Here is a 25614-nt window from a genome sequence, read left to right as displayed (position 1 = left end):
TCTTAATTAATAGTATTTTAAAAAACACATGTGGAACTATATTCTTTTTTCTCAAGAAAAAAGCCCTTATTTTGATTTTTTTTTTTTTTCTCTAGAAAAAGACCAGATTTACATGTAATTATGCACATGGGTAACTTCACTCCTTCAAACTTACCAGTCAATTCCAGCTTACCATGCATGTGAGCAAAGCCAAATGGGTATGGAACTGGTACACAGATTGCTGTCTCTCTACAGACTGTTTTCTCCTGATACTGAAATAGCTACAAGGCTGGATTTTCAGTTTAGCTGTAAGTGTTACAGAAGACACAGCACTCCCACCACCCCCACAAAGAAGGGACATTTTATACAAGCAGAAAGCAAAATCACCACATACGTTAGCAAAAGGGCAGCTCCCAAATAACAAATTAACTCTCTACTCAGTTATTTAGTACCAGACACATGTTGAACAGTGACATGGCTTTTTAATACTCACACCCAGCCTGGCTATGCAAAAAAAACTTGTGGATAGTCCCTGCCATAGTGTTTTATTGTTTAGGAGACTGTAAAACATAAAAATGTAAAATTTGGAGCCTGTTACACTACAGACCATTGTGATGATGGAAGATGAGGGAGGACAAACCCTCAAATCCATCATCTCTCCTTTCAGGTACCAGAACTCTCTACTAAACAAATGAGCAAAAAGCACCCAAGTGCCTTATCCAACTGTGCAGAAAAGTTATGCTCCATTAATTTATGCTAAAATTTCATTTTATTTTCATCACCACTAAAAGGAGTAAAAAAAGGAATAAAATGTTTCATTTTTCCTTTCACTGCATATAAGCATGTTCTTAAAATATCATCTTACTGCCTCAGGAAAATAAATGTTAGTGTAAGAATTTCACCTTTTCTCATTCTATAAACTCAACCTCCCCAAATATTTCTAAAATATAATTACTGTTTTTGATATTACAACATCTGATCCAAGAGTACTTAACGTAGCTAATACTTTCAAGAAACATACCACGGTTATTTTTGATCTTCCACGTATTTCAACGTAATTGAAATTGGTTCAGTTTTGCTGTTTATTAAACAAAGATACTGAAATTTTCAACTGGCAATAGAAAAAATCAGATTGATAAATTTTCTTGAAGTACTGGGCCTACCAGTGTCTATTTAATCCAAGAGAAGGAGCAGCTGAGTGTCTTTTTATCTAACAAGAGCTCAAGAGTGAAAACCATCAACAGGACTTATGAAAATAACCTGCCCAGGAACCCTGTTTCACAGAGCTACCAATTTTTTGGGCAACACTTGATCTGTGTGCAGAGAATGTGAAGCTCTAACAAGATTTTGGGATTTTCTGCACATCTCTATGCTACATATTTTATGTCTGGCTCTCAGCAGGTCATGCCACTTGTCACTGCTTCAGTTTTTTCTCTGATAAGGCCCCCTCTAAGAACAGTGGCTGATGGAGGCTCGTGTCCTCAGATACGCATCTTTAGTTCTCTGATTTCACCCAATGCATCAGCTCCAGCTTCATATTTCTTAGGAGAACACTCAACACAAAATACCACAGATTTTATCTAGTCCAGGGGAGGTTATTCACATTTCACTTCGTAAAGTGCAATGGGCAATGCTTTCCTGACAGCTCCTAAGACTGCACAGCCCTAACTGCATTCAGGTTAGAAGTGAGGAAGAAAGCACCAGCCACATCCCAGTCTTGGTATTTTACTGGTTGCTCAGGCAACCAGCTCAACTGTGAGGAAACAAAACATGGAAAAAGTAATCTCGCTGAATGGAATTCCACTTAATTCAGAATTGGTATCCAGTTTATAAAGCAGTGTGATGTTACATAATACCAGAAAAACAGTCCAGATTTGATATGTATTTTACATCAACAAAATTGTAAAAGAACTGATACTAACAACTTATATTATTTCCAAACTGCATTGAATCATCAAATGCATTGAATCACTAAGAAAGCTGAATTTTAAACTTGCTTTTCTGAAAAAAATAGTAACTGATATTCAGCAACATCTTCATAACAAATAAAGAATTAAAATATTTGTGACTAATTTCTGTGATATCTATGTGAGATTTATGGAAGCCATTCTCTTAATAATGTCACAGGAAATTTTATGCCAGTAAGAAATAATGGATAAGCTCTTCTGAGTCGAATTACCCATCTGATGTACTGAACAAAAGCATGGGCTTTATAAAAATACCGCAATCTAAACCTGAGTCCTATTGGAAAAAATAAGGAAGTTGTAGCACAGTCCTGGTACCAGCTTTCATTTTGTTTATATGGTTCAAGTGATCTCTCACCAAAAAAAAAAAAAAAAAAAAAAAAAAAAAAAAATTCCAATAATCTATGCTTGAACTTTTAAAAATATGAATTAGTATTGGAATAAAGAATATTAACTATACCAATAATATTACCTCCCCTCCCAGTACTTTAGAAAAAATATTTACAATAAAGCCAGCTCTAATTTTAGCTGTCATTTTATATCTGTATTTTGCAAAGCTTAGCCTTCATAGATACTCTGAATTTCATTTGAGAAAATGAATATCATTTGACACAAAAAGAAATATAGTCAGGGTATGTTAAGCCAGAAGGACAATACAAGCAACTGAAGAGTTGACAAATACCAGCTTTGTTGTACAGCCAAGAGCTCAGTATTTAGCATATTGAATTACATTAGAAAAATAGCAGATACATGGTTTCCTTCTATTTTGGAAAGGGGGAAGGGGTACCTCTTAAGACAGAAGATCAGTGATAAAGATGTTAGGGCCACAGTGATTAATTCTAAGCAACTATGTCTTAGAATAAGTAATTTTCAAAGCATCAAACACAGAAGAAAAAGCTAAATCATAGCAATGAAGAAAGAAGTAGAACATTGAAGTAGACACTGCAGGTCCTTACAGTCCTTCTTTTCGTATCTCAGTTTCAATCTAAAATCCTAAGAGTTGGCATTTAACCCAGTTTCTCAGCTACATGCTAAACATACATACTTGATATTTTATGTATGATTTCCACTAATGAGAAATCTAACAATAATATGTAACCTACAATAATGGCTGCATTTCATATTTTATACTTAGTGTAGACATGAGCTTATCTCACTTTTAAGAGAAAACAAGTATTGGTCTACTCCTGTGTCACAGATTAGCTTAAAGTCAAGACATATTCCTCTGCTGTTGGATATAAGCCTTGCATGTTCTCTTTATTTGATATAAATATTCAAGAATTCAGGATCCATACTTCAGTCTTTAAGAGAAATTTAAATTAATACTTCTGTATTATGTTTTATTTTAAAATATGGCTATTCTAAGAATCACATCTTTGGTTGCTTTATAAACTGAACTGGATCAATCTCTGTTTTTCAAGTTTACCTCTAGTATTTTACTGCTAGCCTCAAAAGAAAACAAAACCAGAACAATTGTCCTTAAACAGTGCCTTCATTTCTCAGTATCACAGATTGAAAGGCTTATATTGTTTGCCTTCACAGTGCTATACTATGTATACACAGATATGTATGCAATAATTCCCTCTGCAAAATAATAATAATTCTCCTTGCACAGAAATAAATTAATAACTAGAAGCACAATCAGTCCCACAACTGCTTTGATCCAAACATGAAACACAGTGTAACTACCGCTAACAGGCAGCTGCCTCTGAAGAACACAATGGCAACTATACAGGAGACTTAAGACCAGCAGCACATCTTTTCCTGCCACAGAAATTAAACAATACACTTTCCTTACCTCACATTTTAGATAGACAAAAATGTTACCTATATCAGATAAACTGTGATCAGCTTCTGAATGATGCAGAAGCCAGGAGAGAATTAACATCAGCCATAACTGAAGGCCTTTTGTTCTTGGTTTGTCTTTTCATAAAAAGTTGAATCTATGTGTTGGAAATGCTAGGAAAATATGACTGTGCAGAAGCATATAGATGCATTTGCTTAACTTTGAAGATTCTTTCTCTGCATTAAGTTTATAGATATTTTAATTTTAAAAGTACTTCATTTTATTCTTTTAATATAAGTTATATTCAGCAAAGAATGTGCAACTTCTTGTCTGAATTAATACTGATTATTATGCCAATAATGCCAAATTAAATCAGTATCATTCTGTTCTTTAATCAAATTGACATTACTTGCCTTGCTTGACTCAGTTTGTATTAAGCACATATCAAATATTGGATAACAAAATTACATGCAAAATTTGGGACAAAAAATAAAGTAGTATAGACAAAAACCCAGTTTTAAATGGTACATTTCAATGTTATGGAATTTGAAGAAATGTTTATATTAGACTGATATTATGAACTGACTTAAATATTTCAAACACAATGACAAATCCTTTGATTAAAAATATTTTTTAGAAACCAGCACTACATCAAACAATCATAAGAAATCTTGCTTAAGCTGAAAGAAATGTCTCTGTAACTAAATTAACACTGACAGCTGTTTCATAAGGGCATGGTTTTTTACTGATATTTCCCTGAAGAAAGTTCAGTTTCATGATAATACAGTAAAAACAGGTAAAAACTTGAAAGATGAGAATATTATGCTGCGAGTTTTTAATGCAGGGTGAGATTAAATTTCCACCTGCAATTTTTGTGTTCATTTAATTTTCCCTGTAATAAATTACAGTACAAATGTCAGCGATTAGAGTACATTGCAATTTTCTTTTTAAAGATGCAAAAGGAGCTTCATGAACACAGCAACATTTTGAGTATCAATTTAAATTCCTTGGAGTGAATTTTTACCATCTGGGAAATGCTTCACACTTAACTTATTTTCAGTAACTCCTTGCAAAATACCAGGGCAGCACAGTTTTCACCAAACCTTTCTTTATCATAATTCTATAATTCCAATATGCTATCTAATTATATAAAAATACGCAGAATCACACTTGAACCATAATTGGGAAAAATTGCATTGGTTTTGCTTATTCAGGCTTTGAGCTTCAAATAGCTTTGGAAATACCTTGCTGGAAAGGTACAATTCTATTGATAACCACATTTTCAAAAGAGTTTTCATGTTTACTGTGCATCTCTGAGTCCAGAAAGAGGTTCAAAGTGACCAATAGATGAGATCAAAAGAGAATGCTCTATAAACTTCTACTTCCCAAACACTACACCATATACCACTAAATGATGCAAACACCTTTCAAATTTTGTATAAGCATCTTCCAGCCTATTACATGTCCCCATACAGAGTATTCCAAAGCAGTATATTCTGTTTACTGTTCACAGAAATCTGGACACACAGAAGAGAATGTCACATTAATGTCTACATGTTTAACATGCTTTTTCTCAATTTTAAATTTTATATCATCAACCAAATTCACTAATGTTTTATGTCGACAGAAGCTCCCATGATGGATCCTCAAAAGGAAATGTGTCCTCTCCAGCCCAGGACAGGAAGGGATTGCGGGATTTGCACTAGATCTGGGAAGGTTGTGAACAGCATGATGGCAAAATTAATAGCTCCAGAGATCCAGTTTAGGCACTGAAAACTCTAGAACTATTTCTAGCATGATTCACAGATCCTGTCCTTAGTGATAACATGCCCTGCATTCACTTTATATGAAATCTCCTTATAAACCATACCAACACAAGCAGATGCAACAGACTGAATGCTGCAGCAACAGAAACGATGACACAGAGCTCCATTGTGATGATCTTACAACATTTAAGGGTTCAAAGTTATGTGGAAAATTGATTAGAAAATGTTCTGAAAACCAAATAATGGTAATGAGACTATAGCTGTGATGGTCTGAACTAGGTGTCTCTTTCCATGATTTTCTATTAATATCCTGCTCTGAATCCACACAGGGCCAGACTGTGTATTGCTCCTGATCTTCTGTGGATGTGTGAAAGCCTGACACAAGACCTTACACCAGCTAGCAAGACAGCTGTCCAAAAACCCCAGACAGAAACTCTCCCTGATCTCCAGAAGAGATAAACCAATCCTCTTTTCTTCTGGCATGTTACTTCTTACACATCTGAGGAAAAGAGGCAAAGAGGTAACTGGTTCGAATTATTTTGCATGAATTTGCAGTGTTAAGTAAAATTAAAAAATAATAAAAACGGAACAATTATTTCTAACACCGCCATGCTTTTCTAATAACCACTTATCCAATGGGATTCAAGTTAAATTTATTGTTGGCATAATGTGCAGTGGACAACAGTCCCTCCTCTTTCTCCTATTTCCCAGGGCAGCTTGTGCCCAGCTGAGACAGACTTCTTGGATGCACCTCCACCAGAAAAACTTTGCAACTCTGTGCCACAATTTAGCTCATAAAGGAAATCAGAATGCTAATTGTTCAATGTAGAATACTAAACATTCAGCTTAAAATTAGGAGTCACATATTATTATATTATTAAAAATGTTATTTTTCCTGAGCAGAGATTGAATTCACATCTGAGGAAGCCACAGAGAATGAGTTATTTCATCTACGGGCAGAAATAATTTTGCTTCTGGCATATACTTCAAAGCAATTTTTAGAATCTGAAACAGAAATAAGTGATGTACTGTGCTAAAATGCCCCAAATTGATTGCTAGCCTTAGAAAAACAGGAAGCATGCAGATTTAAATGCCTTTTTAGAGCACAGAATAATCCCAAGTCTTGTCAGTTAAGTGTGCCAGTCCAATTCAAATCTGTTTTAAATCACTGTTCAGTTCTATCCTGCACATGTTCTACTTTAGAATTATAGATTTAGTTCAGAATGATATCCCACTGGTTTTCAAATAATGTATTTGCCTCCAGTGTTTTTAGAAAGAAAAAGCTCTTCAACACTAGTAATTTTTAGTGTGTTGGATTCTGATTCTATCTGAAATCTTCTAAACTGAGTACGAATAGTTCCACTAATACCAATAAGATTTGGATCAGACCCACAAAGAATTTTAACTGATAATCAGCATTTTAAACACATTTTTCTTACCAAATTGCATATATTGTCAGTATCAAATATTCTATGACACCTTCTATAGATAATTATATAGGTATAGTTATATATACCCATAACTATAGGTATCTTGCAGAACATTTTATTTTGCAAAATACATTTGCACATTTTGGTCTAAACGGTGACTTCAATGCTCTCATAAATGCAGCGTATGTAAATACAGCATATGTAAGTACAGCATGTAATTAAAACTCCTTTATAAACAGACTAATTTGTTTTTCACATTATGAATGAATGATAGCATGCAGAACAGTTTGCTATATCCATTAAAAAAACAGGTACTTGAAAGAAGGATTTTAAAGTATAGATGAGAATTTGCAATCAAACTGCTGACTTGTCTTCTCTTTCTCTTCTCTGTCCTAATTTTGACCTATCTAGTAGATTTTTCTTGTTCTCTTTCTCACAGTTTTGACAGTATTTCTAAGTCAGAATACAAAATACTTCTAAATTTCTCATCAGATTTAGCATAATCATGTTATAGACACTTATTAAGAGAAAAACTGGACCTACTGCCCTATCTTCAGTTTATTTCAATTTTATTTTATTTCTCAAGGTTCCAGGGGATGAGGGGTATAAGGAATGCTAAGAATTACATTTCTTTTATAAGAAGAATTATTTGCTTAGAAACTTTTTTCTTTTATTTTTTATAATCACTGTCATTATTCTTGAGTTATCAGACTTAGGACTAAGACAACTGAAAGCTGTGCAATACAGTTAACATCTTTTTACTATTTCGCTTTTTTCTTTCCTAATACTACTTTAATGACAGTATTTAGTAATCAATTATTTAAGCTTAATTTGCTTATAGATCCAATGCTAATTGTACAAGATCTGCTGTCTATAGTGCTGAGGCAGAATTTAATTATAGACAGAGAGATGGGTGGGGTTTTTATTTGTTCGACACTACTGTAACTCAATATCAGTATCTGAATATGGGCTTTGGAAGCGTGAATGGCCTTAATGTTTAAGAACATTAAACACAGAAGAATGAAACAGAAGGAGAGCACATACCCAGTAACCATGCTTGGTTTCCAAGTGCTGAGAAGAGTGCATAGAGCTCTCATAAAAAGAAATAAAGCTCTCACAAGGAAAACACAACATGACATCTAATTACAATGAGAAGTTAAAAACTTATTCAAGGCATAATAATCTATGATCATTTAAATCTCAAAAGGTGAAGAAAGGCAACTATATGACATTTTCTAAAGTAATTGTGCTGATTAATTATGTAGCTGATGTAAGTAGTTAAGGCAACTCAATATTATTCTTGGAGTAATAAGAGGCAGAATAGTTTAGACCAAAATATATTACATTATTAAACTCAAAGAGTTTAATTTAAAAATCTAAAATATTGAAGTATGCATTAAGAGTGTTTACTTCATCAAGATTCCAGGTAAACACCATCAGGAGATATTCTTGCTTCGATGTTGTATGTACCACATTTTGTGATAGTGGTTTGCTTTCACTGACTGAGAAAAAATGTTTCCCCATGGCTACTGTTGCTATAGGTGATGTTTCAATTGCTGCTTTACTGTGAAAGAATGTTCTTGAGAGAAGGAATATATCAGTTCAGAATTTTTTGAAATCCTAAAATAATCATGTGTGATTATTTCCTGAAATAATCATTAAGACACATGATGACACTTGATTGTAATTTGAAATAGGTCTGCTCTAAAATTTTTCTACAAAACTAAATGAGGAATTTAGTACCTTGGTACTTCTCACCTTATCTTTAATTGAGATCAGTGTTATTTCCATTTCCCTATCATATTCAATGTGTACCTATATGATAAAAGGCAACACATAATTCAGGCTCTTGTAGTACCTTATCAAGAGTTTACTCTTAGCATTCCTACATGGATGGAAACCAACAGTGCTCCATCCCTGTTTCACTGTGAAGTAGATAAATTCAGCATTTGCCATAGAGTAAAAGCATGAAGATACAGGATATGAGGGCTGGCTGCTTGTTAAACCATCAAAGCGCAGCTGCCTAAATTCTCTCAGAAACTCTTAGGTGACAACTGTCCAAGGAGACCTTCCCCTGACAACATGTAGACACCCCATGTAGGCAGATATGGGCTGTCAGTTCCACTGGAATAACATCATCGAGGAGGTTTTTGCCTATACTAGAGTGTGCTAAGCTCAGAAGGGGAGCACATCACTCACAAAGGGAATGGAAAAATGGAAAGACCATATATCATTTTACAATATGAAAAAAAAAAAATGGTGATGAATATTTATCATTCTGTGGTCATGACATAAAACTACCTCCTAAGGCACAAAAAAAACTTGGGGGAGAATAGTTCATGCAGTACATGCTGCTCTGAGAAATAATGTCTGTTTTTAGCTTTGTGAAAAATGCCTGGTAATACAGGAAAAAACAGCCTTCCCTGTTCCCTGAACCTATATTTTCAGCACTATTTTTCTTCTTTTATGTCATTACTAGATTTTTTTCTTTTTCAGTGTCTCCTTTCTCTTGCTTGTGAAGATGACATAGCATACCTTTCCAGAGGAGGAGGGAGGGGAGGGCAATTTTCAGTATCATCTCACTTTATCTTAGGGATATGAACTAGCTAGCAAGTAGGCAGGGGTTATTCTAATTGCTTGGATAGACAGCAAGTGATTCAAATAATTGAATATTTATGATTTTAACATTTAACTCCTGGAATTGTTCCCAGAAAAAAAGAGCAAAACAATAAGCTTGGTTATACAAAACCTGTATCTCATAGTTAGGCTTTCTGATATTTGACATGGTAAAAGGGACAATTAGAGCTTTTTCTACAGCGGAGACATTCAGAATCTCTCATTTCTCTTTGTTTTCATTCATCTACTTTTTTCATGGTTAATAGAAGCTCATTTGTACTGAAGGCTTACAGGTGCATCCGCACTAGTGTTTTGGTTTGTCTGGGAAATGTCTCCACAGTTCCTATTTATGGTGGTTTTTTTCACATCCTGGAGCAATCTTGAAGTGCAATCTTGAAGTGTCTTCCTTCTGGTTAAGATTAAGTGGGAATGTGGGCTCAAATGTGAGCACTATACCTTTGTTTACTTTTACATGATTTACATAATTTATTATTCCATCATTTTTAAGGTGCCACTAGACTTTCAAAGCCAATATTTTAAGATCCAACAAGAATCTATATGATACACAGGATTCATTTGAAGGATATCTGGTTTTTACTTTTGCCTTAGTAACAGCAGCATTAAACTGCCTCTTAGAGGATTTCTGTGTAAACAAAAGTTCGTTTTTCATTAATTCAACCCATTTATCAGAAACAAAAGTCCCCAGTGACAACTTTATGGTCCAACTCTTGGAAATACCAAATTAGAAACAAAAAAGTAAATTAACTTTTAATCATTTGTTATTGAATTCTTTCTATTAAATATTATTATTCAACTATAGTATTTGCTTATATGGAATCCAGTGAACACTAAAATTGAATAAACTTACACCTACCTTTCTCCTGATTAAAATTCATGTAAGCTAAGCATAGCAGTATGACAGAGTCACAGAAAATGCTGAGTTAGAAGGGAGCCAAAAGACGAACTCTTGGCCTGCACAGCACCATCCCCGAGAGTCCCACCCTGTGCGTGAGAGCATTGTCCAGACGCTCCCTGAGCTCTGTCAGGCTGGTGCTGTGACCACTGCCCTGGGGAGCCTGTTCAGTGCCCAAACACCCTCTGGGGGAAGAACCTGTTTCTAATACCCAACCTAAACTTCCCCTGACACAGCTTCAGGCCATTCCCGCAGGTCCTATTACTGGTCACCACAGAGAAGTAATATTACAACTCTCAGGCAAGCCTATATATCTATATCTATATCTATATCTATATCTATATCCATATCTATATCTATATCTATATCTATATCTAGATATATAGATATATAGATAAATAGATATATATGTGTGCGTGTGTGTGTGTGTGTGTGTGTGTTTGTACCTGATATCCTGATACTTAGATAAATCAAAAGCTGCTTGGGGAGCATTACATTTGAGGAAAAACTTAGATTTAAATTTTAAAAAGCAGGCATACTGGGCCCCAGAGATGCATTTAAACCTAACCATATTTTTAATTAAAGTTGTATTAAAATGGTATGATGAAATTACTTTTTTGCATGTATTTTCACATATAGATTGAGGTTTTGCATGGAGATTTTTCTTTCTTGACAAGCAAATATCTTGCAAACAATTGCACAAGGACATACTGCAGCCACTTAGAGCCTGACTTGTGCCAGAAACACAGATCCCATTATCAAAGCTACAATCTACATGATGCTTTAAAAAGAGACTGCAGATAATATTACATTGATCATCAGAAGTGTGACACAAACTCCTTGGTGAGTGTTGCCTCTGCTATTGACAAAATGGATTCTGGGAGGAAGAATAGAGAATCTTGCCATTCTATGAGATATGTCTGGAGGCACCAATTTTTATATATTTTCTTTAAAAATAAAACCCATAGGAGACAATTAATTTTATTCCTTGTGAGCTGTACAAGATTGATCCAGCGTTCATTCTTAAGAGGTCGCTTCAGCATGACTTAAATATTAAGAAAACATATATAATGCCACTAGAGAGCAAGTCAACACTTTCATCCTTGTAAATACATAAGCAATAAATAGCTGCTAATAAGATCTACAAACACCAACAAAAGTGAAAATAAGACTTTCCTTGTAAATGATTTAATAAAGGTCTTCCTTTGATATAAGAAAAATATATATAAATAGAAAAAAAAAAAAGCCAAGATATTAGCTCAGTTGGTCAGAACATACTGCTAATAATACCAAGGTTGCAGCTTTGTTCCCTGTGTGGGCCATTCACTTAAGAGGTGGACTTGATGATTTTCTGTGGGTCCCTTCCAGCTCAGAATATTCTGTGATTAGAAAATTATTCTATGTCTCAGGAACTGAGAATCTTAGTTCTATGAATGGTGCTGTTGAAATGCAGAAAATTGGCATCAGATGGTGTCACAATTTGCTGGGTACAAGTGACACAAATGAAAGCTCTAGAACATAAGCAGTGGACCCACTTTCCAGCCTTCTGAGCTTTGAAATTATTATTGAAACAAAAGATGGAACTCCCTCATGGTGATTAGATACCTAGGTAAGTGTGTGTGTACCTCCTTGCAAAATTCCTTGTGGGAACAAGATCCGCTTATGGGTTTCACGGAGCATGGATACATTCATAGAACATTCATCTTAGTGAGGTTACATAGTACACAGGACAATAAACATCCAGGAGGTATCTGGGCTGAGGAGAACCTTGGGCTGCAGATACTGGAAGGCTTTAACATTCTGAAGAGGTGTCACTATGCCACTGTTTTGCAATTACACGTTTCCCAAAGGCATTCATAATTGGTCAAATACGGCACAGGGTAGATAGAACTTTACTCTTACTCAGACAAACCACATTATTTTCTGTCCTTCTGTTTTTGCTAAACTTATGAGAACTTATTCATTTGGGTATCTGACAGTTCTGACATATCTTCAGAGTACAGATTTATATCTTCCCCAGACATGGCCATGCACATTTTTCTTCTTCAAATGAATTAAGTCCAAGTTCAGTGAACCCTCTGCATAGCTCTAAGAAGATAATGAATCTCTCACTATGTAAACACTAGAAATGAAAAAAAAAGATATTTTCCATTTATTCAGCTGTACAGTTAGAGCTACACTACAATTATAAATATGAACTGAAAAGTCATATACAGAACTTGTATTATCAAGTGCTAAATTAGGTGTAACACATAGTGTCTCTGTGGATTTTCAAAGAAATTTTGAAAATTTCAATTTTATTATATACTGAATTTGTACAATCATTTCTACCAAAAGGTAGAAATGCTCCCAAAACCAAGGAATATTTTTAATTTTTTTAAACCTGTGATTATTTTTTTTTCATTTCTAATTACAAATCAAACTAGCCGCTGTATAGAAGTTATTAAATATAGCAAGAACCAGATGGAAATATTTAATCTTGGTTTACAATAAGATCTACTCAGTCATTCTGAAATCATTCATGAAATTGTCTCAGATTTATTGACCAAATCCTGCTGAAGAAAGGGCTTTCAAGGCTGGAATCAAAATTCTGGAACTCACAGCATCATATCCATTTTAGAAAAGAATTACCATGGCTATTCCAGAATGAGGGAGATTGGTGATCAGTTTTCATCTTTCACTAAATGGCATCAAAGTTTAAGCTTCCACAAGAACACTACCATCACCAATGTACTCTGATATTTGTCACATTTATGTTGTTCAGCTAGAGCTATTTCTAAAATATGCAGTTAATTAGCTAATGAGGAAGACTGACTCTACCCTAGTTTTTGGATATTCACCAAAGGTAAAGAAGGCTTGTTTTCCCATCCCCATTTTTTTATACAGCTTGAAACAACATACACAGAGAGGATTGCTACATCAAATGATGTAACTAACATTACAACTGGACAGCAAGGAACAGAAAAAAAGAAAGATATCTATTGAGTTGTGTGCAAGAAATAGAAACAAAATTGTCTTTATTTCATTATGGCCTTAGGAGAAAACATTAATTCTTTTTTGTTACTGGCTGGTATGTTATACAGAGAGCTTTCTGTTTTTCTTAAAACTGGACATCACTAATTATACTCAGAGGACTATAATTTTTTTATAAAAAGCAGGCACATTTTTGCCATTTCCTTCGGTTCTTATCATGTCACACAAGGCTTGGAAATTTCTGGTGAGCAGAAAGCTTTCTAAAAGATACAAAGGAGAAGAAGCAGAAAAGCAATTAAATATGAATAAGAGGACATGACCCAGGAAAAGAAAAATAAATTGAAATGTAAGATAGAATATTCTAAATAATGTTACAATTTGTTTAAGTGCATTCACCTGGCAGAAGAAAACCGTACTGCAAACAATATTGTGAGGAATTGAAGACTGAGACATCCTAGTGCTCTTTGCTCATTGCCTTCATCTTGCAATGGCAATTCTTCTGACTGATGAAGTGATGAAGTTCTCAAGAGCATCCCTCCACAGCTTGGTCAATCTTGTTTACAAAATGTCCAATGGAAAGATCAGGGAACAACACAAGGCATGGTGAAGCCTAAAGACTAAAACAATCTTTCTCTGCAAATGATCCTACTACAAGTTCAGGAGTTATTTTGCTTCTGGCTCAGTAAAAAAACACAAACCAAAACAGCAAAGAGCTGACCAAGATGACAATAAGCTAAATATGAATATTGTCTACAGTTACTCTGCTTCTAGAAATGGCTAATAATTGTAAATGACACATTAAAGAAAATATTTTTTCTTTTGACCTTACATGTCAGGATTGCTATTACACCTGGAAAAAAATAAAATTAGATAAATACCATTTTTAATTATATTGCTTCTAACAACTGCACTCATAGCCTCAAAAAAAGGTTCCTCAAAAGAAGGTCCTTAGAAAGTCCTTATTGACTTAATATGGTAGTATCTGTTGTTCCTTCAGAAAATCATTTTATGATGTGATGAAGCACTTATTTATCTGTGCTGACACCTCTCAAGGAAAGGGATGCATGGAACTAAATGAAGTGTAAAATATTTTAATAGTTGCAAATAGACAGGTATACAAACATGCATACATTGCAGTAAGCTTTTCATTCTGCTTACTTCAGAGGCAAAAAAGGATTCAGAGAAATAGCTAACTCCTGAACAGACAACAGTGTAACACTCAGTGTTTCTAAGGATCCTGAGGGAAATTTTCCCCACTTTTAGGACAGTCTCTAAAACTTTCATCTCCAGCATCATCACAGCATTGCTCTATTTCCTACCTTCGTCCTTGACTGAGGCCTAAGAATACAGGCTTTCAAAATTAGTAGATATATCTTAACTATTACAAGGGATTTTTTTTCCCCTGTATTGTCAACAATACCTAACTAGCTTTATTCACAGTAAGCAAATAATGTGGGTGAAAAGAGCTGATCCTGTGAAGAACAGCCATTTGAATAAAAGATGGGCAGGCACATGGCTCAACACATGCCTTTCCTCATGTGGTCAGATGGCTCAGAATTTGATTTGAAAAGAGATTAGCTGTTCATGTCACTCCTTGTTTGATTAACACATCCAGTGCTATATCTGATAACAGAGATTCAAGACCCAGCTGCAGTTTTATTCTCTCAATATGCTTGCTAAAAAAATGTTTTATTTTCTTATTACTTTATCATTTTTTAGGAATGTCCACATAGTGATTGACATGTGAGACAGTATGTTTGGAGAGCAGGTGCACATGAACAACTAAGTGGGTTTAGCCCAGATAATTCCCTTTAGCCTGAGAAAAGACTCAATGATAACACTGCAGAGGCATTACTGAAGGGTTGGGTAACACTGTCATGAACTTTAAGTTTGAATAATATAGTTAATCCCAAGGAGATTACTTTTAAATTCAGGTGGCATGAGATTTAGGGGCATATTGTATCTAATATTTCATGCAAGCACTAGCACAAACCAATTTCTTGGAGAAAGCATACTGTATACAACAGGAATTGGTTTCATCCACAGATTTCCACGTGTTGCCTCAGAAGACCTTTCTGCCACTAGATTTTTGGACTTGTTGACATATTTGTAACACTGCAATATAATTACAATGAGCTTCATGAAATATGTTGCTTTTAAACTGGAGTGTGCAAAGACAATAATAGATAACAAAGAGAAGTTTATAATATTGATCAACCCTACATTTCTCTGTCCCTGTGGGACAGACTGTGTCTTGCCTTGGATAACTTTGAAAGGGCTGAAATTAGAAGCAGCAAAAAGAAGGGCAACATAAGGAGACCTCAACATGTTACATCTGCTGGACAAGTTAATTAGAACAAAAATAAACTGTATCAGACAGTACTGAGTATGATCCCCAGTAGCAGTTCCTGGAATAGCTCTACTATGTCTTAATAATTACACTCAGTTGAATTTAGCTATAAATTATAGGGGAAAACAGATAATCTTCACAGATGAAAAGGTTCAAATTAACCTGTTTTGAAGAATGCCTTGGCAGAATGCATTGTAATCAAGAAGATGATGAAGAAAGATAAAAGAAGGTCTGAATTTGACCTTCGGAGCCATTTCATCTGGAAAATAACTTTCAATCAATGACAAGTTGGTACAGACTGGTAATACTGTTTTTTTTCAGATATTACCTCGCTCGCTGTACAGGTGTTTGGATAAAGAAGATGGGAATGCTTTATCTACCAAAATTTGTTGATTATTCTTATTTCATTACAAGCCAATATTTTTCTCTTTTCTGTCACTTGAAAACCATGTTCTTTTGCTAATTAGGAGGTTCTGTTAACAGTGTACCACAAACTTGTATACAGCACACCTAAAAAAATGCTCTGGCAATAAAAGTTACTTTCTTCTTTGTATTCCTTTCATCTTGAATTTCACTTCTACTCACTCCAAAACCTTTTATAACTGAAGAAACAAGGCTTGAAGAGTCTACATAGACATCACAGTTTGATCTGCTCATATCAGCTCTTAATATATGAGATACTTGAATGAGAAAGTAATGCTGACAAATATGTGACCTACTTCGAAAAGCAGCTTTACTATTGTCACATAAAGAAATATTCCTGCTCCAGAATAAATTCTGACTGTATATAGGAATGCAGCATAGCCAAGAATTTTAGGCCTGATCTCTGGAAGAAGTTTCCAGTTTTAATAGGCTGTATTTCTTGATTGTCTCAAAAGAAAAAGACAAAACTGCAAGTTTTAAGCTTTTAAGGCTGCTTTTGCTTCTGAAATAGGGATTGTGAGACAGAACAATTTGATCAGATACATACTGTAAAGAAAGATCCGGAAACACTTATAGAAGGAATCAAAGGTGTGACTCAAATGCATTTTTTTCAAAAGTAGAAGAGGAAAAAAAATTTAGTCTACACATTAAAGATTACATTTTTGAATTTTACATTCTGGGCTGTTTTAAGGAAATATGTAGCCTTCTTAAATGTATTAAATAACAGCTCTCACAGTCAGAGAACACGGCATGTAGAAGCATATTAAGGTCCTTTCCTGTGGAGACAGACCTTCTAACTAAGAGATAAACTCAGTGAATACTTCTTACTACCACAAGAAGATGAGAGGAAAAACTGTATCCTCTTCTACAATGAATGGCATACTGAATTTATTGAAAATGTACAGATTTTCATGGACTGAAAATAAAGATTGTAATGCGATTACCTTCAGACATCTCCCGATATGTTTGCTGCATACATGAATCTGAGTACAGACCTATTTTGATCTGAAACAGAGCAAGAACCTCTGCAGGACTCTGTTTTTAATTCCACGGCCCAATTATACTTGGGACAAGAAGACATAATGAAATGATATGGGTTAGAGAAAGATCCATTATTTGGAATGATCAAGCAAAAATGAAAAAGAAAATCATCCAGACTGACAGTTTCAGCTGCAAGTGTTGATTGTGCCAAGCTGATGTTACCGAAAGGCCACAATTTTGTTGCCTTCAATCTTTAAGATTTATGGTTTCAAGAGAACTTGAGGGATATAGAAAACAAGGCAGAGAGATCTGTTAGACAGGCATTTCCCTGAAAGCCCAGGCTGCCCTCTCCTGGAGTGAATTATCTTGCACATCTGTGGTCTGAGTTCATGGTCAAAGTAACATGAGGAACATCTCACAATCAATCACTTGATTATCAGCTATTTAACTTTTCATGTGTGTTATCTTACGGGAGACCTACTAAATATATATTCAGATGATCAAGAAAATTACACACATCTTGCTGGGACAGAGTTACATATAGAAGTGTAATGACTTTTAGTTCAGTAACTTACTACACTACTATGTGTAGTAGCTGACATTACTGGGATGCACTGGTGCACAACTTGAAGTGAAATGCAATGCTATGAAAGCATCACCATTCACTTAGAATTTGAGAATGCTTCTCTGATGTCAATGATCTAGCACCAGACAAAGCCCTGAGAATAGGTCACGCCACAGCTGCATTCATGCAGTCTGCCCTACACTTACTGGAGTGAGAGAAGTGTTGCCATCACCTTGTTGCAGCTTCTTCCACCGGCTAAAGTTCAAAACAGAGGACAGAACCTTCATCCTTACATCAGGCACCCTGATATTAAGGTATCTGCTGGTATCTGCTACCGTCCATGCATTCAACATACCTGGTTTGTTTACTCTACGAGGCTATCTGACGCCAAAGCTGAAGCACATATTTACCAGTGTATGCGGCCTGTTCTCCAGATAATTAATCAGAAATGTTGTCATATACTGTCATTCAGATAATATGTCTCAGATATGAAATATATCTGTGGAAGAATTTAGTGTTTTTCTATTTGATAAAAAACCCCACTTTTTAAAAATAAGGACCCCTCTTTCAAATCAGGTGCTGTAGGGAATTAGAAAACACCAAGAGTTAAACTGATATCCAAACATAAAAAGGAACCATAAACAACAGGTTGTTTCTTCTTTGGTAGCAGATTACTGAGGTAAAGATAAAATTATGAAGATTATAGAATTAGAATAATTATTTTGTTGTATTAATTAATTTTAATCTCAATTATAATGAATAATTACAAATTTCCCGAAGAAGACATAAAAAGCACCGAAACTGAGTAGGGAAATACTGATGCTTTATTTAGATGGAAATTTCTAATTAAGAAATCCTGTAAAATGCATTTTAATTGTTTCACTAAAATGCACACAAATCTTCAATTAGCAATAAACTAACCATTATTTTAGGATACAGATTTTCATTAATTTTAAGGTTATATTTAGGTCACATGATGAATTGTACTTACTGTCACTGTAGATCTTGAAAAGAAAAAAGGGACCTTTCCGTGAAACAACAGCTAGTTAAAGCAGAGAAAAGCTGTAGCAGAACACAGAACACTGCTTCTGCTGCTCGTTGCTGACCATTATTATTCAAGGTTCAGTTTTTAACATTCTAGGTAAGAGACAAGCCATAAAAACGTTTTCAAGAGAGACAATTTTGATCTGTTCCTTCCAGATTTTGTTATTCAGTTTCCATATTTGTACTCCTTTTCTTTTGCACAGTTACCGTGCATCATCTATCTGTAAGGAGTCAAAATGAACTAAATGATCAAAATAAAATGTGGGTTTTTTTCATTCAGGCTAATATTGTGTCTAATATGGGATTCTGCATATTACTTAAATAATTCTAGAATATCAGCTGAAAATGGGGGGTGGAATTGTAATTTTACTGTAAATATTTCATTCACTAATGGTAAATTACTTGATTTACTTATTGTAAAATGTACCATTGAAGAGTCTGTAGAAGATACCCTGAAATTCAGTCATTTTGCCTGCTATTTTTTCTTAGCTTTCTGGGCAAAGATAAAGGAAATTCAGCTTTCACTCAATCCATAAATCAAATCATCCACAAATTAGAAGCATAAATTCTAATAAGCATGACCTTATAGTCCCAATCTCAGACAAAATTAAACATAGTTATTAGAAGTTTCTGAGTGTAGTCCATTGTAGATTTAACCAAAGAAGATATGAGTCAAACGACTCCAGATACTATGAAGAACTTTAACAGAACTGCATAACAGCAAAAATCTGGAGAAGTTAATTATCTGAAGTCTGTGAATGTTCTTTCTGTTTTCTTATCTTTGCTTTTAAACATCAAGAAATACGTAGCATCATTCAAATGCCCAGAATAAATTGTGATTACTGAGGAGAATTTACAGTAGAAAAAAACCAGTAACAACAGAAAACACCCCAAATGTTAAAGAATCAAATGACCCCAGACCTAGGAATAAAAGATACCATTCAAATTAATTGTTTCCATGTAAGTTTGAAAATATTTCCTATATCCATGATATAAGCACATTCTTTTAGTTTCAAAGAAAATTGCACATATTATCTTTGTTTATATTATAATCCAAAAAACAAATATGAATAATCTCTGATCATTTTAACTCTCTCTTCATCAAAGAAGATAGGATTTCTCACTCTTATTTCACAATAGTTCCCAAACCATATAGTTTTCTATTGATCTAGGTATGATTTTATTTTTTTTTTTTATCATTTAAAAACAATACTTTTCAGAATTTTTAAATTCTACCAACTAGGAATGAAGAGGATTCATCTCATTTCAAGACCAATGCTACAAAAACCAATTGATAAGTTTGCTCTGAATTTCAACATTTGTATTATTTTTAATTTACCGTAATCTACTCCTATTTATATTTTAAATACAATACACTTTTTAACTTGATCTGCAGATCACATAAACTAGCTATCAAAGACATTTGTTTCAATACATCAGCTTTCCCAAATACTACACCCTTCTGTCACAAATTTAGCCTAAATAAAGCAACTTTTATATGGAATTTGAAGGGGAAAAGGTAAATGCTTGGTTTACTGACAATTTCAGATTCTTGAAGTTTTTTGTGAAAAGAGAAATACTTTAATCCTTTTTAAAGCATTTTCATTATGTAAATCTCCATTTAGGGATAAAACCTTCCCCATTACAATCACACTATCACTCTATCAAACTCTTATCATCAGAGCAAATACATTGAAGTTTTACTTTAATGAATCCCATTACTACTGCAGAAACAATCACAGGTTTCTTAGAAATCTTCCTTTCCACATCTTTACTGGTGCTTACATAATGATTTCTAATTATATTTTTTCAATTCAAAATCCTGCTGCAGTATATTGACCACACAGTGATGAAAGTAGATGTACAAATCATCATAATTTCAAAAACTACAATAACCGAATTCTAGGCAAAGTCTGGAAATAACAGTTGTTTTATTCAAAATATAACATCCAGGAGAAAAGTATGTCTCATAATACTGGTCATAAAATATTAGAACTCTTTGTAGAGTACTGAGAAAAAACATCAGGAATAATTTTGTGTATTAATGATAAATGTATTTTACTACCAAAGACAACAGAAATTTCAACTTACACCCAAAGACCTAAAGTTTTATAAAAGTTTGTTGACAGACAAAGTAAGCTTTTTTTTTCTATACCTGGAAGTTCTTTCTCTTCAAGACTGTATTCCAGAGATCCAAAGGAATAATTAGCTGGACTGATTGCAGGAGTAGAAATAAAACTTGCACAGCCAATGGATGGGTTGATTTCAAAATAATTGTGGCTGTGATTCATTCGGTGAAATTCCAGAGAAGATACTATGGATGTACGTTGCTTTGGCTACAAGAAAAATAGAAGTTTGGCATGAAAAACCCAGACTTTTTGTATAGTTTTCATCACTTGACATTTAATAAACCAATCTTTCTCTGTTCTTACTGTTTTTATTTGGCTCAAAGGTTATAGTAGTAAAAATCATTTCATATCACAAGCTGTGGTGTGTAGAGATAATTTCCTTCTAAAATCTGGATTAAACTTTATTAGAAAAAATGCATGTCTTCATTCTAATCAATTTAATTCAACATAAAATAGGCCTTTACAGCCTTGCATATAATAATTTCAATCATCTTTTGATAAGAAAGGGAACTCTTCACCAGCTGCATTGATGGGTACATCTTGCAAAACAATTAGAGCGCTGATGCCTGTATAATGAAGTTTACTAAATAATACCAAGTGCCCATCACTCGAAAGACACCCTCTGCTGTTTATTCCATTTATGAATATGCCTCAAATATTCAAAGACTGAAATGTTTGGAAGCTTAAGGGAAACATTTCAACTTGAAAAACATACATGAAAATCAAACTTTCTGTGTGAGTTTTCATGGAACAGTTAAAAAACTTGTTACTACTTGATTTCAAATATTTACTTTCAAATAAAAGCACTGAGCAGACCCCAGTTAATAGTTGTGCTTTGGAATGCAGAGCAGTTTTAGAGCATGAGAAACTAATTTCTTTTGGGGGGATCTATACCATAAGATGAAGAAATTTATGTGTTCATCAGGTCAGCAACAACTTTTTCACTACATGGACTTGTTCCCATTGCACTGCACTACCTACTAGTACAGGCATAACTTTAGTGCTCAGTGTCACGCCTCGTAAGCCACAGGCCATGCTAAGTAGTCTGTTGCAGCACTCATTTGGTTCCATACCCAAAATAACCTAACCCCACAATGCTCCTTCCTGCTTCAAGATCAATGACCAGAAACATTAAATGTCTCCAAAACAGAGGAGGCCTGCAGCCACGTTTATAGCTGTCCATATGTTTATTTCACAACAGAGAAAAACACCTCAGGAAATTCTGCATTGGAAAACCAAACCTGGACAAAAATAGAATAAAGAGAGTAAAAGATGCTTCATCTCTTCTTGTTCTAGCATGTCAGGCTTAACATGTCAGAATGTTTGTAAGGGTCAAGAATTTGCTCCTAATTAGTATCAAGACCTAATTATTACCTTTGGGAGCAATAATATCTTCCTTGGACCATGAAGGTATTCACCATCCCTTACTTAGAACTACTTGTTAAAATACAATCTATCCCAGTGGAAAAATTTTCAAATTTGTTTTTGGTCAATTTAATTTTTAGGTTACAAGTCCTGCAATGCTTGTGTCATAAATACCAAACCAGGCTGTTTTCACTAAAAATTCACCCTTTCTATTGGAATGTCAGATAGAAAAATTCAATAGAATTAGGTGTGTGTAAGGTTGATTATTTCTTAAAGTTGTGTTAGGCACCACGTAAATTAACTGTGTCATACTAAAACTGAGAAAAATGGGAAATTTTGGCAATCAATTGGTCTATTGAGCAGACTTACTTTCTTCAATAATTCAAACCAGTTTCTGCTTTGAAAGCCTGACTCCTAGGTCTAGTAATTTCATGGGAGAGTTCAGTGAACAGGGACAGACTCCAACATCAAACAGTGTAGTTGGAAGTCATTGTTTGGGATCTGAGCCAAAATAACTCTCAGATCAGACCAAAAATATTCATCTGTATTAATTAAATCTAATGGCCCACTTTTGCTAGACAACATATTCATGAATGGCCTAATTATTTCTAAAACTGAAAAAGATCTCTGGCCATTTGGAAGTATTTTTCTGGCCCTTTCCCAAGCAATGGTGTCTTTGCAGATTTGCAGGACTTGAACTCCTCTGTTGAAAAGGGGACACTTCTCCTAACATGAGTTGCGGTATCTCTGGTTGTTTTTAAGCTGAGACAGTTCCTGCCTAAATAGGCAGCTGGAATCGTCCAGCTTTGTCTCCCAAAGCAGCTCCAAAGGCAACTGCTCTGGCTTTTGTCTACTCAGGCCTCCAGCCACTGTTTTGTCTGTGTGCCCCTTAGGAGCAGAATAGCAGCATCTGATACACCATTTGGCCTTTCACTATCATATTTTGGACTTAGGCATTATTATTACTGATTCAGAGAAACATATTTCAGTTTAAAATGTCTTTCCAATCTAAGGTTTCTGCAGAGAAGCTCTCTCAGCCTCTAGTACTCCACAGCATTACACTGCTGCTATACTTTCTGGAGTTAACAAGGTCCATCAATCAACATGTGCCAATAATTTTTCTACATAGTCAGGAATCCAGCATCTAAGCCTTTATAGCTAAGAAACTAGAGGAACTTAGAGGAACTTTTTGCACTTTTGCTGTGTCCTGTAAAATGTTAAAGTACACTAGCTGTTCATTAATATATGCTATGAGAGACTCAGTAGACCAGTTTGTGCTGAGGGTATCTTTGCCTTTATGTGTCTAAAGCACTAGCTACACAAAAAAAAATTAAAAAAACCAGTAGAAATGAATCAAACTTTTTTCTACAGTTAGGATTAAATTCCATTCCCAATTTCATCAACTAAATTTCCGGCATAGCTATTTACTTCTACCTTAGCTATTTAAAATCCCAGAGCAGTCAGTTGAGATCTAGTCAATAAAATCAAGATCTAGTGAATATCATCAAGAGTTCAGAGAACAATTCACCTCACCCCAGTCCCCTTGGTATTGATTCCCTTGCCTTAGTGCAGGTATCTACCATCACTGCAGATTCCTCAGGGCATCCCACCTGACCTCCAGCTGCCATTCAGAAGAGTGCTGGTCTCCCCTATAAATGCCCTGTACAATACTTGACAGTCTCCACATGCATTTCAAAGACACCTCTATGGCACCTTAAATGACATTAGACTCCTACTTTTGGGTAATTGAATTGAATCCTACATCTGTCCTAAGCATGATGAGAGATTACATCTCTAAATCAGAGATTCTTACATACACAAATGAAAGTAGAGGTGTTTCACTCCCAGATTTAATCTCACATCCAGTTCACATCTAGACATGCTCTAGAAATCTTTTCTTTGAATTTAATGTCAAATTCCACCTTACTGTCAGTAAACTTGGTTTGCTGATTGCATCTGCCAAAGCCACCGTTTGACTACATTTACCAAGAACTGTTGAGATATTTTCTGAAAAATTCTAATATTATTTACTATATTGAACACCATAACTCAGTTGGGGTCAAGATTTCATAGCTGTGAAACACAAACACAAAACTCTGTCCCAAAGAGATAATGCTTTTTTTATTCTTCAAAGCCAGCTTTGTCATTCCATACCTTCCTTGTACTATTACAAAGGTCTGGACATGCTTAGATAACCCTTATGAAATTCTGGCACACTTATGGCTTCATTTCACCCCAATAAGCATGCTAAATAGCATGCAGATTTGTAGATTTTTATTCATTACATTCAAGTGTATATGTATATGTATAAATCTTTTTAATGACTGATATTTACTTTTAAGGCATTGCTTCACAAATATTATTTCAATTGTCATAAGACCAACCTAGAAAACCCTACCCTATCCTAAAATAGAATATCAAATAAGGCTAATGAATAAATCTTTCTAATGCATAAGCAAAAAAATATCAGTATAAATCTTTAAGGATATTCCAATAATAAGACTTAAATAACTTTTAAATCAGGTCTAACAAAAACATTTTCATGTTCAATCTGTAGTGAACATATATCAATGAAAGATATCCCTTTGAAACTGCAAAATCAGAAAAAGCATCAAAATACACATATTGAATTGCTTTTCTATTAAAAAGACAAGTAAGGACTTAATGTGTCCATTAATGGGATTTGCATGCAAATTCTGTAATGCTACCATGACTGGCATGTAACACTATAAGGAGGCAAGGGATCGTTGAAATCTTTCTTACAACATTTAGCGGAGGCAGTAGAGTAAAACTTCTTTCTCAATTTAACACCAAAATATTTCTTCAGCTTTGAAGTACACTCTGCAATACAAGCTTCTGACTTCACCTTCTCACCTTTGGGATTTGTGTACATAGCACTATCACAGTCTTAAAAAAATTAATTCTCACAACACTCTGTACCACAGCAAAGCTAGTTGCCCCATTTCACGAATGCTGAACAAGGTTATAGAGCTTTCTCAAGGGACGGATGTGTGGTTTGTTAAAACGCTGAGAACCAATGAGCCTAAGGAAATTCTGCATTTGGCAAAACCTGTCAAATTCCAGCTGCACTATATAATGGAGAAACTGGTTACAGTTGCAATATATCATGCAGAACATGTAGAAGAGATAGAAGAGAGAACTGCACCTACATTCTCAAATTCTAGTTAGCACATAAAATACAGACTTACCAAAGAAAGCAGGAGGCTGCAGCCCCTTCCCCCAGGCTCATCTAACATATATAACACCGTGTGAGTGTACTTAAGTGGCCCCTTAAATCCCTCATTTTGATACCTGGCCAGATGATTCAAT

The 25614-nt window shown here is 34.7% G+C and overlaps 1 protein-coding gene across 2 annotated transcripts in view; it reads right to left on the bottom strand.

Annotated features, from left to right (window-relative positions):
- LOC131591713 (ankyrin repeat and sterile alpha motif domain-containing protein 1B-like) overlaps positions 1-25614 on the bottom strand; it is a 407097-nt gene that overhangs the window by 235036 nt on the left and 146447 nt on the right. The window contains exons 12-15 of one of the 2 annotated variants that reach the window (XM_058862673.1): positions 20970-21126; positions 8946-8957; positions 3786-3794; positions 233-260 (exon numbers count right to left, since the gene is read on the bottom strand). In XM_058862673.1, the coding sequence (XP_058718656.1) occupies positions 233-260; positions 3786-3794; positions 8946-8957; positions 20970-21126 (206 nt within the window). Of the gene's footprint in view, positions 1-232; positions 261-3785; positions 3795-8945; positions 8958-20945; positions 21127-25614 lie in introns of both variants that reach the window. The other variant, XM_058862674.1, reaches the window with a different exon arrangement.

This window comes from Poecile atricapillus, chromosome W, assembly GCF_030490865.1.
Source record: "Poecile atricapillus isolate bPoeAtr1 chromosome W, bPoeAtr1.hap1, whole genome shotgun sequence".
Classification (NCBI taxonomy): Eukaryota; Metazoa; Chordata; class Aves; order Passeriformes; family Paridae; genus Poecile; species Poecile atricapillus.
The sequence above is the reverse complement of the archived record's forward strand: the minus strand, read 5'-3'. Positions and strand labels throughout refer to the sequence as shown.